Source organism: Sphaeramia orbicularis, chromosome 8, assembly GCF_902148855.1.
Source record: "Sphaeramia orbicularis chromosome 8, fSphaOr1.1, whole genome shotgun sequence".
Classification (NCBI taxonomy): Eukaryota; Metazoa; Chordata; class Actinopteri; order Kurtiformes; family Apogonidae; genus Sphaeramia; species Sphaeramia orbicularis.
This window is the reverse complement of record NC_043964.1, coordinates 3,345,712-3,365,779: the sequence shown is the minus strand read 5'-3', so window position 1 is coordinate 3,365,779 and position 20,068 is coordinate 3,345,712. Positions and strand designations below refer to the sequence as shown.

Sequence of the window (20,068 nt, the reverse complement as noted above, 5' to 3'; positions counted from 1 at the left end):
CTGTCTATGTTTTTAGAATTTCATTATGGACTACTTATTTGAATAATGGCATTTTGGCTTTTAGTCATTAGATACCTTTGGATAGATTTTTATCTTTCACACAACCTCTGAGCTCTTTGGATTTGTACCTTTTTCTTACATACCCTACTTTGAAAAAACATTGTTACAAGGCTGAAAATTGACCTTAGCCCCTGAAATGATGTGTTTCTATAGCTACGTTGTTCTCACAGAAAAGCATTGCTGAACATTAAAATATATAGCATAGTATAGTTCAAACGATCTGAACCCTAACACATGTAGCAAAAATGTGACAATCAATAATGTGAGTCCAAATAAATAAATAAACAAATAAATAAATAAATAAATTAATTAATTAATACTGCACCCTAAAGGATCAGAGTACTCTTTCCATCACTAGAGGGCTAATGCTGAAGAAAAGTATAGAGTCTCTACTGCAGGGGGCAGCAACAAGCCCCAAACCAACAACTGGGATTTTAAAAAGGACAGACGAAGAAGAAGGTATGACGTCACGGTTCACAGGCGGATCTATGTCACTTCCGTCAAAAATAAAACAAATGGTTATCCAAGCAATGCTGTGGAGTCGCAATTAATTGGAAACCTATAAATTTTCTATTTTGCTTTTACTGATTCTATAGTTTGACGAGGAGCCGACCACCATCAGGTAAGTCCTGATCACTTTGTATCCACATGGCGGCGGGTCATTTAAGGCTGTTTGAAATGTATTAGCTTAGCCTTAACTAGCCCCTGACGTTAGGTATAGCTTACGCTCATTGTTAACGTTACATTGAATTAATATCAGTGGGCTGTTCAGTTCTTTTAGTCGTACGTAATGCTTTCTTTTATGCACCAAAAGGCACAGATAAAGATTTCCATTATTTCTCAGTAACTGGACATTTATGTTAAACTCTCAGGTAAGATTAGCTCGGTAGCTAGACTAGCTTCTGTGCAAAGTAAATTAAACTACATCCCCACAAAGTAAATAAAGTATCTATCTTAAATTGCATTGCAGCCTTTATTATTATTTTTATAAGTTCTCTCAAAGATATAAGTTTTCTCAAAAGCGAGGTTGTATTTTCTTAAAGAACAGCAGAACATATTTGACATACTCCAATGGTGCCTTGATGGATGTTTCAGGGAGTGAGAAAAATCATCAGGAATATCCTAAAAAAAAAAAAAAAAAAGCCCACCGACAGAATGACGAAACTTGAAATAACACTTCAGAATAGGAATTCCCTGATTGTGCTGTTCATATGTAGTCGTTTCTCGGTTAGACCTTCTTAATATCTTTAACCTAAAACATAAATTTACAGTTCTACTTCAGCACATAACAGTTATTATCCAGATTCTACCCAGATCTTTTTATACTTGTTATTTATAGTGTACAGTGTATAGTGTTTGCTGCTATGTTATATTTCTCTTTAGTCATATTTGCTGTGGTTTTATACTGTTATTGAATGTGTCATGCTGCTGCTACACTGTCATTTCCCAGTTAGGGATAAATAAAGTACATGTATCTATCACTAACTAACTAAATCTGTCCCTCTTTATGTGCAGATCACTAGTGACAGAGGCGCCACTCATGGAGCCGTCCACCAAACCTGGGAACAACCAGGTGGCGGATGTGGTATTTGTCATTGAAGGGACTGCAAACCTTGGACCTTATTTTGAATCTCTGAGGAAAAATTACATACTACCAGCTATAGAGTAAGGATACTAAAACCTTGTCAATCAAAATACTGTATACTCATATGTTCCGCAACCTAATCTCCCTGTGTTATGTTTTGCTCACTATAGATATTTCAATGGAGGACCCCCTGCAGAAACAGATTTTGGAGGAGATGTAAGTGTTTTCTCTCTTTAATGTTTCCATGTAAATTATTGCCATACTTATCACAATATTTGCCTTATAATGCTCTATTAATATTGATTCTTCCTGTCTCTTTTTCTAGTATGGAGGCACACAATATGGCCTTGTTGTGTTCAACACAGTCGACTGTGCTCCTGAGTCATATGTCCAATGCCATGCACCAACCAGCTCTGCCTTTGAGTTTGTCTCATGGATCGACAGCATCCAGTAACTGTTGAAAATTGGATCATTAATGTTATTGTTTTTTTCTTGTATTGTTATATTTTTCATGAAAGGGATGAAAACTACACTGATTATTATTATTATTGTGTTCGAGATTAACATCATGTCCATCATGAACTTTGTAATGAATACCCTCCTCTCTATCTACAAAGGTTCATGGGAGGTGGAGCTGAAAGCTGCAGCCTAATTGCAGAGGGACTCTCTGTGGCTTTGCAGCTCTTTGATGACTTTAAGAAGATGAGGGAGCAAATGTAAGACTTATCTATTGTACTTTGGAAGTGTAATCTTCAAGTTTTTTTTTTCTTTTAATTCTCTTTTCTTTCTCCCATTGCTAGAGGTCAAACACACAAGGTATGTGTACTTCTGTGTAACTCTCCACCATATCTGCTTCCTGCTGTGGAGAGTGTTAGCTACACTGGTTGTACTGCAGACAACCTGGTCAAAATCATTAGAGATGTGAGTAAATCCTGCTGTTTTTCTCATAAGATACTGTGTTGTATGTGTGTTTTTTATTACAGATATTTTTTCCATAAAACTAAAACTTGTTCAAATAATAATCCCTTTTGGTAGAAAGGAATTCACTTCTCTGTTGTGGCTCCTCGGAAACTGCCTGCTCTGAGAGCTTTGTTTGAAAGGGCATCTCCAGTAGGAGGGGCAGTTGAACCCCATCCAGACTACAGTCAGGACCCCTTTCACATGGTCCTCATCAGGGGCATCTCACTCCCAGGTAAGAGACATTATTTAATGTGCAGTTTGAGAGGAGACCACTGAGCTCAGACAGTTCTGTTTATACTGTTAAACCAGACAATGGGGATACATTTACTGTATGATCGGTAAAATACTTTGAGTCACAAATGAAACTGAGTGTTAATTTTCCTATGAATGAACACTAATATAATATGAACTTCACTAATGGCTGACATTAGAGCCACAAACACGTCTATGTATCGCTATGTAAAGTTTAAGTTTAATAGCAGAAGCTTCTTATCACATTTCTCTTCTCAGTTCATTCTGAATTATGTTTAACTTTGAGATAACACTAAAGGTCTCATGTGTTTGGTATAAATTATACCAAACACAAACTTTATAAGACATCTAAACATTTAAAACTGCAATGTCACTATAATGTATCTCTGGTATGCTCTTGGATTCTAGGACATGTAGATTATTATGAATGATTGTACACTATAGTATCGTTCCTAATGAACAGTACACTATCTGTAGCAATATGCAGAGTAAAGTAGTTTTCCAGTTGTTGCAACTGCATTCTTATAAGCTTCTTATCTCCAGACTCACTTACACTGCTTTTTGCTTTTCTCTGGGCTTCAAATGACAAGAGTAAATCTGGCATTAATGTTGTCTGTAATCTCTTTCAATGCAGCTTTTTTGTCTGTGCTTTTCAGTGTGAGACCAGATATCCTTTTTGTATTTTGTTTTCTCAGAGGTACTTCCTCCATCAGCAGCTGATTTTCTTCAGCTCCATTCTGGATTATGTTACTGCTCTCCTGTACCTAGTCTCTGCTGATGTGGTTAGAACAGTATAGCTGTGGCTTATTTTACAAGTTTATTTTGCAGAAGATTGATGGCAGTTAATTAAAATTATGTATGCCTTCGCCTTTTTTTTAAGTAAATCACCTTGGAACAATTCATATCTTATATCTGAGATTGCATTAAACTCTAAGTTTCAGTTTCCTCTGGTGGTGGACCAGGACCTCTCAAACCTGTCCTCCCTCCTCAACAACTGACTGTCAGTCAGCCTCTTGGTGGAAATCTACAGCCCCCTTCAACCATTAACACAACCCACCCTTATCAGGTAATGGCAAACAGCCACATACTGTAAGGCTGCTAGGAACCTAATTCATATTGCCTGATTTTGGCTCAGTTTCAGACAGTGGTGTTTATGTTCCTTCCCTAAAACGTTTTTCTCAGCATGGTCTTTCTTTAATCTGCTTGCTGACAGAATCCAGCCCCCATGGCTGCTGCTCAGGCTGCTGCACAGATGGCTTTGGAGGCAGCCAACAACCAGAAGAGTCGCTGTGAGTTACCAGTGCACTCTGTGGGCCTTTGTGAAAATTTTCTGCAAGCCAAGCTTGTAGTTGTACTGTCTTTGTTTGCATGCTGTATGTATGGTTTTGCCTTTGCATTTTACAGTTGGAGTCTGTACATTTGGAGTTTCAGTTTGGAGAAAGGCTTTATTTACCAAGACTGTATTGCTGTCTTTTTTGCATTTTTGGTATTTACCAGATGCTTTTATACCAGTTACATACAATAACTGCATCTTTATGTCATTGAACTTTAAAATAAGTCAAAATTAAGGGTAAAAGTTAAAAGATTTCAAGGCACTATTTCAGTATGTTGATTTTTAATGTGATGTTTATGTGTCCTTCCTCTAGTTCCAGGAATGGTCAATCAAGGTCCTCCATTTACCAACCAACCCAATATGCCCTCAGTGCCAGGGGTGAAGCTCACACAGCCCAGTATATCAACAGTCACCACAGGACCACCTTCTATGATGCCACAGCAACAAGTGGCTCCAAATCAGCAGCAGCCAGTCCCACCTCCAGGGCAGCCTGCACCCAATCAGCAGCCACAGGCAGTACCTCAGCAGCAAGCCACAGCAAATCAGCCCACAACGGCATCATCACAACCCAACATGGTAAAGAATGATGTTAAAACAAAACTACATTTTTCCAAAAACTGTATAAGGTGCATTTTGTGTCTTTCTGTATCTTTCTGTGGGAGACTTTGCTAGGAATCCTTTAGTGTATTGTGTTTAGTTCCATGTTTAAGTTCATCATAGCCAACAACCTCTGAATAATGTCTTACAACGCAGCAGATGAAGACTTGATTTGATATTCTCATCCCCTTGTAAACATTATCAATCTTTAAATCCTATTGATTTTTTTCAAATGCAAGTGGCACTGCTCAACTTAGAAATCGGAGAACCCAGACATTAATCTGTAGTGTCATACCACCAGGAGTCTAGAGATGAGTTTGCAGACTAACACACTGTCTGAAGTCTGATATCAAAATGAATTTTAAATGTTAGCACTACTATCAGATCAAAACCAGGCAATGTTCCCTTTTCCCTTGAAAATCATTGTGGGTACAGTCAGTGTTTTTTTTCCCAACTTATTCATTGGTTCTTTTCTCAATGAGTAATACATACCATCTTATGTTAATAAATTAAAATGTTTTGGACATTAAGACATTTAAAATATTTAATATGATGACATTACAGTGAAATGTATTATATGTGGATGTATAAATATTTATGCTGTTGTTTTTGTTTCATAATGCATATTGTCACTCATTTGTGACTGTAAATGGTTCTGGTTTAGTCCTAATCTTTGTTAACAGATTATATGCAACATTTTCTGTTCTATCGTTGACAGCCTGGTGTGTCTGGAGGTCAAGGCAATGCAAATTCAATTGGACAGCAGCAAGGTGTGGCCAATAAAATTGTAGCATGGACTGGTGTTCTGGAGTGGCAAGAGGTAATACTCCCTAAATGTCTGATTTTGTTTGTCTGTTTGGAAAAAATAACTGATTCTACTGATGATGACATAATGGTTGGTGCTGGGGGGAAAAAAAACCCACTGTGAGGAAAAGCAATCGCAGGAAGTCTTTTAATTAAAGTAGTATTAGGTGTTTGCAGTTTAATTGGAATCTCCTATAATAGGTAAAGAGGAATAAGTAAATCAGCTAGTGTTGTAAAAAATATAAGAACTAGGAGGAGAGGTGGGGTTGGGAACCAATGCTCTGCCAACACACTGATCATCACTACACCATCTAGGATTTATCACTGTGGTAAGTTGTAATAACCACCTGTCATTGATTATTGTACAGTATGATTAATTGCATATCATTTTACTGTCGTTCTTCCATTGGATTAGCTCAAGGTCAGATTGATTCAGTTTACAGTTGTAGTGCTGAGCCGGGAAAATGGATGTAAATGGTTTTTATGCGACACTCACGAGGCCTTCAAGTGTTTGTGTTTTGTGGACAGACTCGGATCAATTTCCTCTATCGACTTTAGTCTCATTCTCCCTCTTCTGTTTGTCAAAATTATCAGAGTCAGTTAAACGGGCAAGAATAAGAGTGGAAAACTCAGCAATAAATACTAGAGAAATGTTGTTTGTGAAAATATTCTGTTGCAGACATCGTTAGTGGGCCCATGAAACATTGCTCTTATTCTGCTATTTCCTGCCAAAGTCACTCATCAGGCTCTGAGTTCTTATAGTGATTTTTCTTTAGAAGATTTTGCAATGTTGAAAAGAATTGCACTACAGACAGTAAAACTCATCTAAAGTATTAGGTGTTGATAAAACCTCTAGCAAGCCCCGACAACACATTTAGGGTGGAGCTTGCTCTGAATGTATTGCTTTTTTAATCTATCTTCAATTTAAGATAGATTTTTCTGAAAATGAATTGTTCCTGTCCACATCTCAGGCTGCCTTTAATTTCTGCTTTAGTGAACCCTGCACATAAAAAACCCATTTGTCTGTACAGAAGAGTACATTTGTAATAGACAGCAGAGGGATTACAGTAAACTCAAACAATGTGTGATTGATTAAACATTGATCTTATATTGACGTCCCTGAGATGAAGAGCCCAGTGGGATGGGCACATTAATGTACTTAGAAAGGGTTGTTCTTTCTTTCTGTCATTCTTGACATTTTGCTGAAGAAGAGCTTATCTGCAGGTCTTTAAAAGCGCATCCAACCGCTCAGTTTTTAATTGCTTGTCCTGATTGGGTTTGCAAAGGCAAAAGGGCAAGCAGGGCAGCCCACATGTCTTTTGTTTTTTCTCAAAAGTATTCTAGAGTTGGTCCCACAGGACAGCTGGGAGATGTAATACCCCTGAAAATAGTCAGGTGATGGTCAGGAAGACTATGTAACTGAACTAAGACCAGCCACAAGTGAATATGGCCACCTTTCTGTCTTGAGTTAGGACAGCTACTTGAGCATTCAGGCAGATGTGGAGGTAGTACACGAGCCTCTGTAAATGAGAATTGTGTGATACCATTCAGACACACCATTTTTGGCCAAAACGTACTGTCAGTAGTAAGGTTATAGTAGTTTTGGATTTTTCATTATAGTTTAGTTTTATTTGGTTTTGACTTTTTTAAGTTTCTAAGTTTTTAAAGTTTTTAAGTTTTTTCAGTTTTTTAACAATTTTTATTTTTCAATTTTTAACTGTACAAAACAGTCTCCTCAAGTTGAGGAGTAGGAAAAAGAAAAAAAAAACAAACAGATACAAAACAGATGAAAAGAACAGCCTGTGATGGTGTCAGAATATTAAGGTCCCTTAATAGATACATTTGACTCTGAATGTCAGCCACTTTCCCCAGTTTTTCACAAAGAGATTTTCTTTTAACTTCAGTTTATATGTAAGATGTTCCATGACAAGTATATCATCTATGATTGAAATCCATTGTTTATAAGACGGAGCATCAGTCTTAAGCCAGTTCTTTGTTATAGCCTTCTTTCCGGCCACCAGAAGGATCTTGACAAGATATCCGTCTTCTTTATGTACTGATTCTTCCAAATGTCCAAGGTACAGAACAAGACAAGAATTTGGGATTGCATATCCCAACACCTCACAGAGAGCTGAGTGAACCTTCCCCCAGAAGGTTTGGATATTTGAGCATTTCCAAAACGTGTGTGTGATCTGAATCCCTGTGATTACATAGTCTCCAACATGGCTGTTGAGTAAAGTTTTTTCAGTTTTAATTTGTTTTTAGAGCAGGTTTGCTAGTTTTTATTAGTTTTCATTTTTTTCTAAATGCTTAGTTTTAGTATTAATTTTAGTTTTGTCGTATCTTTTATCTTCCTTGCCGTCACATTCCTATACACATTCCTACACATTCCTAATCCTGTACAGGACTCTGCTGCTTTCTTCCAACTTTAGTCTCCATGTTTCCAGGTAGAGTGGGGACCAGAAGACGACTGGAAACCACAAGTGAACACAAGTGACGGACCGTTAGGTGTCATATGGTGCTGTCAGCTAAAATTGCTCAAGTGAAATAAATCAATTTCGTATCAGTCCGGCATTGACAAAGACGAAAACTAAGGGAATTTTATCCATAATTTTTATCTGTTTTAGTTAGTTTTGTTAGCACACAATACTGTTTCAGTTATCATTTTTTTCTTTTAATTATAGTTTTTATTTATTTCAGTTAACAAAAATGTTTTTTTCAATTCTAGTTTTCGTTATTTCATTAGTTTTCGCTAACGATAATAACCTTGGTCAGTAGTAGGAGGTAAGCTTTGGAATAGCCTGCCCCTCCCAATAAGGTAGTGTCCAACATATGCTTTTAAAACTCACTTAAAACAGTGGCTCCTGGAAAACCACTTTGAATTGACATCCATTTCATCACTAATGCATTTTCTCTGTTTAGTTGTAAGTACAGAGGTGAATTTATAGGCTGATGCCCCTGTGATCATCCTATGTCTATTTGATTTTTGTTTATTTGTTTGTTTCCTTGCTTGTTTGTTTGTCTATGTCATCATTATGTGTATTTTAAAATTTTTAATTTATAGTGAATGAGTGATGTATTAATGTTGGCTGTTTTATGTCTTGTTTCTGTCACCTGCCAAGGGACTGCAGATGTAAAGTAGTTATTTTTACTAATTCTGGCATATTTGCATGGGTGTATATTTTATACAGGAATGTTCATTCATTCATTCATTTATTTGTTTTGAGCAGAAGAAAAAAAATAACATTTTTTTTTGTGTACAAGGAACTGATATCCGAGCAAAAACATTAATAAATATAGGTGCTGAAGACAAAATAGAAATTGCTATGTAAACTAGTAATAACAAAATAAATTCAATATGTACTGCTCAAAAAGGAGTGGGAAGAAGAAAACGTATTAAATCCCACCCCGTCTCACATTTATACAACATAACACATTACTTGTGCTTTCTTAATGATATAGTAACATCAGTTTAGAGTCCTAATAATGTAAATAACCGATAGACAACAGATTAGGAAAACTGATGTGTATTACCATTAGTGACTATCTAAATGATAGTCTGCATAACTTATAATACAATATATTTTAACAATAATCGCATAGCAACAATGGTAATAGAAGTGACACATACCAACATGGTAAGCAATAACAAGCACATACCAACAAAGGTAAGAAAGAGCCAAGGATGGAATGTTCTTAAATATGCACTGTCCCTATTAAATTAACCAATAAAAAAAATTAAAATATTACTGTAATGCTGTAGGATTTTAAGGTGCTACTCAACATCTCAAAAGCATCACATCCAGCTATATGTGAGTCAGTGAACATTCAATATCATGAAAACTGAAAGGAGACCATCAGTCACACATGGCAAATGTGCCACTTCAGCAGCAAGTTAATATTTTTCTGCATTATGATCAAGGGAGATGTGAGAGTAAGGAAAGTAAAAAAATCTTAATGTGTGAAAATCTTAATGTGTGAATCATTTTGTAAATGTTCACTCAATGATTAATACAGAAGAGGTTTATTAAGGCAATATTCATTGATGTTTTTTTTTTGTTAATATTACAACTTTGTTAGATTTTGATTTAGTCACAGAGTTGGCCAGATGTAACATCTTAGCAATAAGATAAATTTATGCTCCCTGAGGACTGCACTGAAAATGATTCATCCTGTATGCTTCTTCATCTGCTTTGGAGGTTTACTTTGTCACGTCTCAAGTTATTTCCTTCTTTTTGTTTTTGCAGAAACCTAAAACTTCATCCATGGATTCAACCACCAAACTGACACGTTCTCTGCCGTGTCAAGTGCATGTCAACCAAGGAGAAAATCTGTGAGTAGCCCATAATCCTGGTTCTTTTCTGTGTGGTTTGTTTTGTGCACACAGTTTACTAATGTCGCTGTGTTTGTCTCCTAACAGGAACACAGATCAGTGGCCACAGAAGCTCATTATGCAGCTGATTCCACAGGCGCTGTTGGTGAGACCATTTCTGAGCATTTTTGTTTTAATGTCGTGGTGACTTGTTTATGAATGATGAATAACTTTGTCCTCTCTTGCTTCTTAGACAACCCTAGGCCACCTCTTCAGAAACTCTCGAATGGTTCAGTTTCTCTTCACCAACAAAGACATGGAGTCCCTGAAAGGCTTGTACCGCATAATGGCAAATGGTTTTGTAAGTTTTCAAGTGCTGCTCTTCTCAGTGAACCTCTAATGTGTGTTCTCCTGTGTCCCCAATCTTATCTAACATTTAGAGCAGCTCAGTGTATTTTCAGAAGCAACCAAGTGCAGGTCCCACCTCTGACCAGTAGATGGACGGAAGATGTGTGGAATAAACTGTCTTGCATTTATCAAATACAGACTCTAGAGGGTGTTCCAGGCCATACATTTATTTACTTTCAAGCCATTTAATAGGATTTTAAGCATGCTTTGCCATCAGTTCACAAAAACACTTTAATTGTTTAGTTTTGATTCAGTTCCAGAAGGCTAGCATAATTATAGGGGTTTTGTCAGCACAGTGCATTGTTAATTAGGTAATACCATTGAGAAATAACAAAGCTTTAATAGTATTCAGTCCATCTGAGCTCTGCCTCTTTGCCTCAATTTGATTTACAGCTGAGGGAAGGCACAGGATGAATTAAGTTAATATAATTTGCATTCAATTTATAAAACCGATATGTTTGATTGGGCACTGGAACTCAAGAGTCAGTTGCCCTTAAGTAGTAGCCCATCCCATAATTACAGCAGAGTCCCTGGTCAAGGTCTTAATCTGCCCTGTGACCCTCCCTTCAGGCCGGCTGTGTTCACTTCCCCCACACTACTTCGCCCTGTGAGGTGCGGGTGCTGATGCTGCTCTACTCATCCAAGAAGAGAATATTCATGGGTCTCATCCCCAATGATCAGAGCGGCTTCGTCAACGGTATTCGGCAAGTCATCACCAACCACAAGCAGGTCCAGCAGCACAGAGCGGTGAGTGCTGATAGGGAAGGAAATGGAGCCAGTGGAAAAGGAAACAGAGGATGGTTTCAATGTGGGAGAGAATATGTGGAGAGGGAAGACCAAAAGGAGGTGATAATGAGGAGGCATTATAGAGGAGCGCCAGGGAATTGAGGTGCATTGTTTAAGGCATTAAAGTGCATTGTTATTGACATTTCATTTAGCCAGCCCAGTATCTTCACAGCAGCCACTAACGTCTCTCACTCTAGTAGAGGCTAATGGGGCTAGCATTAGCTAAATTTCTACTTTAACATTAACTGACTGGTGCACTCCCACGTCATTATCTCTGCTTGAGTAGTACAGGTGTCATAAATACTTTTGAGGTTATAAGTTTACATACTTCTTGAATAAATGCATTCAGACATTTCATTTCAACATATATTCACTTTGTTAGTTCAATTTTAATTCCTTCCTCACATCTTCTACTGTGTATCTGGGTCATGGGGGCAGCAGTCCCAAGCCAGCTGAGAGATATTTTAGTTCAGGTTTTATTTATTTTGTCTTATCCTCAGAGTACCAGAAGTTTACACACACTTTGTTGATATTTTGTGGCATTACCTTTACAATGTTGCCTTGAATCCAACCTTTTCCACATGTTTCATACAACCCTCACAGGAATTTTAGCCAGATTTCCCTTTTGGATTAAGGTCAGGGCTTTGTGATAGCTGCTCCCAGATGTTACCTGGTTGGCCTTAAGTCCTGTTTTTACCACTTGGAGGTCTTCTTAGGATCATTGTCGTGCTGACAGATCCATTTGCATCCATGTATTATATTCCTGACCCAGATGAGGTGTCAAAATATGCACATGCTTCTTTCAGTTTTATGAAGTGCATCAGTCCTCTCTGCATGAAATCAACCCCACGACATCATGCTCCACTCCTGTGCTTCATCATTAGGATGTTGCTCTTTGGATTCCAAGATGTACCCTTCTTTCTCTGTACATACATGGATCAGTTTTGCTCAACAGTTTTGTCTGGTCTGATCAGAGCACGTTCCTCCTGAAAGCAAGATCTCACAGTACTTACTTTGTACACATTGGCATTGCTTTTTATTAGTTCTGATTTTGGAATAGTGACCTGCGCCTTGGAGAGAACCTTAAAAGCTTATGATGACACAGCACTTTCTTTTTTTTTTTTTACTATGAATAGAGATATCTTTATATCACCTGCAGCCAACATCTTAACCAGATTCTTGGCTGGTGTTTTGAGATGTTCTTGAACTTGTCACACCAAAATTGGTTCATATCTGGCCGTCAGTAAACATCTCCTTCCTAAATGAGTCAATGGCTGTGATTCTGTGGTGTGCATATATGTGCACTATTATGTTAGAAATTACTGTCGTAGATTTAAACTTGTGGAACTTAAGGAAGACAGCCGTTTTGCTCCCAAGGTCCTACCTGATTTACTTTCATTTTCCAATGAATGTAAATAAAAGGACACTGGGTCTGAAGAAAGGCCTTAAGTACATCCACAGCTTTGCTTCCAGCTGATGCCCAGTAATGAAAATTAGCCCGAAGTCATGAAATCAATTTCAGGAATCTCTCAGGTTATTTAAAGATTTAATCAGTTGAAGTTGATGTATATAAACCTATGACGTTTGAGAAAATGCCAAAACAAAACAGCCACTGTCAGCTACTTTTCTTATTACAAATTCATTTCACGTCAAACTTCAATTCACATTAATAATGTGAATTGAATTCTTAATAATGTGAATTGAATTCATTATTAATTCACATTAATAATGTGAATTGAAATGTATATTAAAATGAAATGTTCAGACTCATGAATCCTCAAAGCCCTTGGGTACATACGCCCCTGACCTCAGTTGTGGATATATGTAAATTTAGGCTTTAAGCTGTTCTTTCATACATTTTATACAGAACAAACGTTACAAAATAAATTGTTTTGTTTTCAGTTAGTTAAATTATCAAACTAATCTATGAAATGTAATGTCACTAAGTAATAAATATCACACTTTCATGACATGGGACAAAGTCATTTTAACAACATTTCAACATTTTAGTTTGAGCTTGATATTTTCAAGTGTCTAGTTTTGAGCAAGTTTTGTGGATATGAAATATGCAGTGTGTGCTGCCCAGATGTTAACATTACATGAGACACAACATGGGAGCTGTGGGGTGGCGTTGGTGTGTGCTGGTCTGTTGAGACTATTTCGTCTCCTGGCTGAAGGTAATCCACCATAGTTCATTACAGGTTACGAACACTGCTGCATGGAAATTTCCCTCTCTCTCCTTGCTCATCTTCCACCCTGGAGACAGGGTGATTTAAAATGTGTCCCCTAGATTAGCTGTCTTTTCCATCATGGCTCTACTCCAGTTTATTACATTCATCAAGGAGAGATGCTGCTGCATAGCTCTGAAACAATGCAGCATCCAGTCACAGTGAAGCAGCATGTTTTCATTTTAAAACTGAAGCCTGTTGTTACGTTTACATGTGTACATTTTTCCGCACAGCCTGCTCTCATCAGCGGAGATATCACTTGTTTACTCATGCTGCTAATTTTATGTCTTTGCGAAATGCATCAGTTCTATATGTAACTCGTGTACAGCTGTGTGTGTATGAGCATCAAGGCATTTAGAGAAGGCAGAAGACATTAAATTATTATGAAGATTTTTTTTTTTCTGCCTCTTGTGTATCATCACATATTCAGTGCTGCATTGCTAATAGGGAAGCGCTACAGCAATTTTAACGTAATTAAAATTTCAATTTGGACCAGTAGTTAAGGTTTCTCTGTGCAAAGCCTTGGAGTGACATTGTTCAGGAATGCGATTGCAGTTCGTTCTCTTCACAGCAGAACAAAATTGAATGTTTTTCACTGAAAGGTGATGCGAGCTCCAAATCTTTATCTAAGATTTCACAGGTTACTGGGTTAAAGACAGGAGATAAATCATAAGACAGAAGAACAGAGAAAGACGCAGCTGTGTTGTTAGTTCCATCAAAAGACCTAAAGCTCTGTTATTGTTGGTCAGAACGCGATATGTATTAGTACAATCCTCAGGTGATTTGTTCAGCAAGATTTCAGCAACCCCTTTTTTCCAAGATGGTAGTTCATAATTTGTGCTTAGAGGAAGGGATGGAATACCCCTCATTCCTTCTTGTTTCCCCTTTACTGCTGAAACACAGAAGCACCCATCCAACTAAGTAGCGCTGCTGCTAACGTCAGATTTTGTCTTATCAAGCAGCAATCAGTTTCCTCATATTGAAATTTTCTAGAAATTGTCTCTTCAAAATTGACATTTTGTGACAAAATTTTAAGAAGTTAGTGTGTTCTTTGAGTTTAAGGTTTAAGATTATCTTTGAATCTGAATCCGCCGTGAAGGTTTTCCAGAATTTGAAGTGCCGTCAACAGGTTGCTTGGTTTATTCTTCTTTCTTCTTCTGCACTGAACTCCAGATACATATTGTGTATGACTTTTAGTCTTTTGTTGTTCCAGACATTTCTAACGGCTGCATAATCTGTAAAATTCAAAACACCAAACGCTTCAGCAGATGATGCTTAAAGCGAAATCTGGACTGATCTGGTATCATCCCCTATATTTGCTTTTGCTTTCCATGTGCATGAACAAATCACTGAACTGATGTCGTTTGGAGAGTTAGTTGCTCAGGGTTTTAGACAAAAACAGAAATTTGAGCTCGCCGATGAAATCAATTCAACAAAACATAGCAAATTAATCATTTATTTATGCAGAAATTTAGGGCAGAGTTAGAAATGGAAGGGAAAACACACCGCAGAGGTCTTTTGATGTGCACAGTCTCTACCTAAACTCCAAATCCACCGCTTTTCACTGTTAAAAAAAATTCTCAGTGTATTTTTAGAAATTGTTTTATGAGGCATTTTATAACATCTGATTTGAAAAGGTAAATTAAGTAATTAGTTAAATGATTGCTTATATACTGCAAAGTTTGTTAAAAGGTCTTTTTTTCTACATCTTTGAGTAGGCTGGAGTGTGCTTATGCATGAAACACAGATTCACATGACCTTGATGCTGTCCCCTATTTTAGATACAGTTAAGGTGCTTCCTTCAGGTTCAGTCCTTAACCTGAACACAAAACAGATCAAAAAAGGAAAGTAGCTTGTGTTTAAGGTGCAGTATAATATATATCATCGGATTGAATTATGGATGCAGTCATTTATTCATCTTTACTGTTATTTTAATTTATAATTAAATTAATAGGGTGGGAAGGGGTGGGATTAAATAAGTTATACTTCCTCCCACTCCTTTTCGAATGTGCAAATGAAGTCATGTATATGTATAAGTTTTGTTTTTTTTTGTTTTCTTCCATGCCTTCTTACTACCTGTTTTATTTGTAAGGACTAAGTAAGATTACTTTGTCTTGTTGCATATTCGAAATAAACTAAACTAAAAAAAAATCTATCTATCTATCTATCTATCTATCTATCTATCTATCTATCTATCTATCTATCTATCTATCTATCTATCTATCTATCTATCTATCTATCTATCTATCTATCTATCTATCTATCTATCTATCTATCTATCTATCTATCTATCTATCTATCATTTTAATTACTGTTTACACTGTAAGGTGGCTTAATAAAAAAAATAAAAAAAACAACTGTATTTGTCTTCAATATTTACTGGAATTGTATAAAATAGTAGGCTATAAACTGAAAAAAGTGAAAAGACAATATTCAAGCACATTACAAGCTTGAATAAAAGTTCTTTGAAGTGTAAATGCATGTGACTGGATATTTAGACACTGGTGGAACATAATGTTAAGTAGTGTATGACTAGATTTGTTTCTGTGTAGCAGTTAGGCGGTGGAGGGGGTCCTATGCAGCCTGGACAAGTCCCCCCCAACCAGAACTTCCTCAATAGGGCCCCTGGTCCCATCCCCGTCTCGCACGGCAACGTTCAGCAGCAGGTAATTTAACCGTCTCTGGTTTAGCGTATCTGCCTGTGTTCCTACGTCATTTACCCACTCACACTGCCCGTTATTGACACCTTCTACTGCCCTGATGCCTGGTGCGGTTATCTGCATGCCTTACTGGTAACCCTTTCCTTCACTGTCCTCCTCCTTTCACACTTCCACCACTCTTCCCCTTCCTCCTTCTCTCTGATCTGTCCTGTGTCTAGTCTGTGGTGGTGGGCATGCCCCCTGTTAGTCAGGTGGCTATGATGGAGGAGCAGCAGAGGCAGAACAACTTGGTGAGACATACAGTAGTCTCTTCACATACAAGAAACAGTTTATTGTGACTTGGTGTGACTACGTTGGGAATCTAATAATCACTTTATTTGTAGAATAGAAGTATAACATCATTCCGTTATTTCTGCGGTGCATCACTTTTGACTGACATATCTAGTTAAGGACAGATTTATCAGTGCAGTGTAGATTTTCCAATACGGTGCCTTTTGTCTGCACATTTATGGTCTCAAAAGTAAGCAAAAAATGAATGCCTTGGATGAATACACGATACTGTTTGTTTATTTAAAATGACATCAAAATAATTTATTCTCAGTGTGAAACTTGATATCCTGTTTTTGTTTATTGTTATATATGCAAATACACATTAATTGTCTAGTCCCATCTCGCTGCTTGGTATCTGCCTGGTGGACAGCTTACTTCTTATTAGCATGTTTTAACTTCTCCAGTCCCTGTTGAATGCTCATCTTGTAGCATGCAGTAGGTGAAAAAAAAGCATTTATTTACATGCATGCACAGATTAAATTAACTTTTTTTAATTAACTGTTTGCATAAAGCATGAAATGATGGGCACAGAACAAACACAAAAGCAAGATCAGATGACCATGTATAGCAAAATGTACCAAAGTTTTTAATCTGTGTATCCTGTTAATTACATATTTAGCCTTTTTTTTGTTGTGGTATAAATGCAGTGCAGAGCTTTTAACCTGTTGCATTTCTCTAGATGACAATGCGAGCAACAGGACCGACCAACCAACAGCCGCCAGTCAGTGGTGCTCCGCCCAATCAGGTAGCACAGAGTGGGCAAGCTCCACCCCAGGGGCAGATACTTCGACTCTCTAATCCAGGAGCCAATCCACAGCTTCGTAGTCTTCTCCTTAGCCAACAGCAGCCAGTAAGAGCCACAGTGTTGTTTTTGTCTCAGTAGTTTTATGAAATATTGCTAAATAATGGCTCCTCTGGAAGCCTGACATCTTGTAGAGGTTAACGCTATCGTGTCTTTGTGTCCTCACAGCAGGGTGGGATGTCTCACATGCCAGGGATGATGGCTCACCAAGGGTTAGGGCAGCAGTTGGTCCACACGGCGCCAGGAAGTGGTGCTCAAATGCAGGGCCAATGGAGGCAGCCTTTGGCAGGTCAGCAAATACCACCCACAGAGGTGTAAACTAGTACAGTACAGAAATAATAAATGGTTTTTGGAAGACGGGTCCAACAATATACATAATTTAAGGGTAATAAGAATTAAATCTGAAGGAGATAGAAGCACCTCTGAACCTACTCTGCTGGGCGCTGGCCATGTTAATGTTGAGCTCATTTTGTATGCGTGAATGAGATGAATAAACAAATCCATTCACTGAAGGCTGTTCATGTTTGAAGTTTTATCTTTAGATAAAGGGCACAACACAATATATTGTTTTCATAGTTGACATAGACCTTTTATCCCATACATTATGATGCCATGTAAACATTGCATATCTTTATGCACCTAATGGAAATATACTCCTGTGTTTACGGCAGTGTATTACATATGTCAGTCAACTTTCTAGTGTCTCTTAGCTGACCTTAACAAAAGGAAGGAAAATAGATGCCTGCATGAGTTAGAGAAAACCATGAGAAACTATGGAAATATTCAGAAAAAGGTAGAAATGTGCCCAGAATCAGAGGAAAATAACATTTGAAACTAAAATTCTCATTTAAACTCTGAACTCCTTGTATAGACAATGTGTTTATTTAAAAATACAGGAAATATACCTCATAAATCTCACTTCTTCTCCCTTTATTTCCTGCTAAATTGATGCACAGGTCAGATGCTGATGTCAGGAGGTCAAAGAGGTGCTGTTCCCCAGCCCGGGATGCCCCAAGTCTCCAGTGTCATGGAAGACGAAATCCTCATGGACCTTATCTGAATGACCGTTGTGGACTCAGGAACAGGATTTTCAGTTGAAATTCTGTCACCATTTGCCAGTTGGGATGCATACATCCTCTCTCTCTCTTGCTTTATTGCTGCAAATGTTCAACATAATTAAGGAACGAGTCATGAGTCGTTTCTTTCTTTTTTTTTTTTTTATGGGACTGAGAAGCCGAAGTTAATTAGGGGCAGACAATGCGAGCATTAGTTTTTCATGTAAATGGTCAAACAGACAGCACGCTAATCCTCCATGCTACACACTGGATGAAGCCAAACCAGTGGAAAACTATTGTCACACTTCTACTACTCTTTAAGTTCAGCATTTTATCATTGGAATCTAAATAGTAAATAGTGTTGGTTTTTCTTTTTAATTGAGATTTTACTTTTCTTACGGAGATCTTTTTTTAATTATTAAGAATGATGTTGTATGAGGATAAATAAAAGAAACAAAGAAAGCAGATATTTTGAAGTGCTTCACCATCTTGAAGATGTTTTTGCATGCGATGGTCTAGTGTCTCCCCCAGCCCTGCCCTCAACCCTTTGTGAAGTCAAGTTGGACTGTTAAGGTGAGAGAGAGACTGAAATAGACACAGTAATAGATCGTTCAGTGTCTTTTTCTGCCAAATAGTGTCACAGTGTTAATTTTAACTACTCCAATATGTTGTGGAACCATAGAGTCCCCTTGTGCCAAGCAGTCCTACCAGATGGCATCAGTTGGCCGTGTTTCCTTTGGCATAATGTACAATCAGGCTGACCGCATGCGCATACGGCACAGATTCTACGTATATACTGGGTCTGCTGTCAAACTGCATCCTTGCATGCACAGTCAATGTATTGAAGTTAAATGCTGCTCACCAACCAACACTTAGAGTGTCCTGTCAAGCTGCAAAGCCAAGCCAGCTGTGAACAGGAAGTTAGAAAGGCACATGAACTTTCCTTACCCTCACAGTCCTTACATAGATCAGCCCATTTATGTATAATTTTGTGCAGTTTTATACTTGGACACTGTATGTACACACACAGGCCAACAGGAAGTGATGTCAGTCCCTGTCACCTGGGAGACAGAGACGGTTGCTAAGATACCATGACAGTGGGTTCTTGTTTCTGAGCTTTCACTCAGCCCCGCTTTCACATGGACTCACACAAATAGACACTAGTCCCTCAGTGGCTGGTTTTCATCCCTCCCCTCCCTTTATCACTGACCAGCCCTCGGAGGCCGGCTTAGTTTCACTTTATCTTCATCTCACTCTCTTTATATCTGCTTCCATCTTATTTTCAAACTATTAATGCCTATTTGAGGTCATGTGTTTTAGTTTTTTAGCTTTTTTTTTTTTTTTTGCACTGAAAAAATGTTTACAGATCTATTCATGATGTGTAAAATATGTGGCAATTTGAGTGTCATAGAAGATGAAATCCTCATGAACCTTATTTGAATTATTAAAAAATGACCTATGTCACACTTCCACCAAGTAAAAAAAAAATTATAGTCCAGTAGTTTTTGTATAATCCTGACTGACATGCAGAAAGGCAATATTTCTTTATTTATAAGCCTTTATTTATAATACTAGCTTTATCATTTTTGGGAACAAGCATGTTCCCTTAGATCTGGAGAACCTAATTTAAAAACTTGTGCAAATCTCTAACACTATACTGCTTCATTCATAACAGTATGATGTAACGTGTGCATATGTTGCCTTCACTGAAAAATTATCTCTTCTGTGATTTGGATGTAGCATTTAAAAACACTGGCAATTTCAGTGATATTTAAATAACTTGTCCAGCCTTAAGTCCAGATGATTAATTGTAGTGGTAAATAAAAAATGTGGCTATATTGATTTCCTTTTTGCTTAAGGTCTGCATACTTCAAGAAAAAAATAATTTGGTGTATT

The 20,068-nt window shown here is 37.6% G+C and overlaps 1 protein-coding gene across 7 annotated transcripts; it reads left to right on the top strand.

Moving 5' to 3' along the window:
* Positions 1-540: 540 nt before the first annotated feature.
* On the top strand, positions 541-20,014 carry med25 (mediator complex subunit 25). Of its 7 annotated transcripts, none has more exons than XM_030140549.1 (20): positions 541-682; positions 1,576-1,725; positions 1,816-1,861; positions 1,971-2,095; positions 2,263-2,361; positions 2,446-2,566; positions 2,681-2,837; positions 3,799-3,923; positions 4,071-4,146; positions 4,504-4,766; positions 5,506-5,607; positions 9,839-9,924; positions 10,012-10,069; positions 10,157-10,264; positions 10,882-11,058; positions 15,881-15,991; positions 16,204-16,275; positions 16,995-17,165; positions 17,286-17,406; positions 18,074-20,014. In XM_030140549.1, exons 2-20 carry the CDS (start codon positions 1,601-1,603, stop codon positions 18,175-18,177), a joined length of 2,247 nt encoding a protein of 748 aa, XP_029996409.1. In that variant the 5' UTR covers positions 541-682; positions 1,576-1,600; the 3' UTR covers positions 18,178-20,014. The 7 variants fall into 7 exon arrangements, with proteins under 7 accessions (XP_029996409.1, XP_029996408.1, XP_029996407.1 ...); XM_030140548.1 differs by having other exon boundaries at positions 15,878-15,991; XM_030140547.1 differs by having other exon boundaries at positions 3,793-3,923.
* Positions 20,015-20,068: the final 54 nt, after the last annotated feature.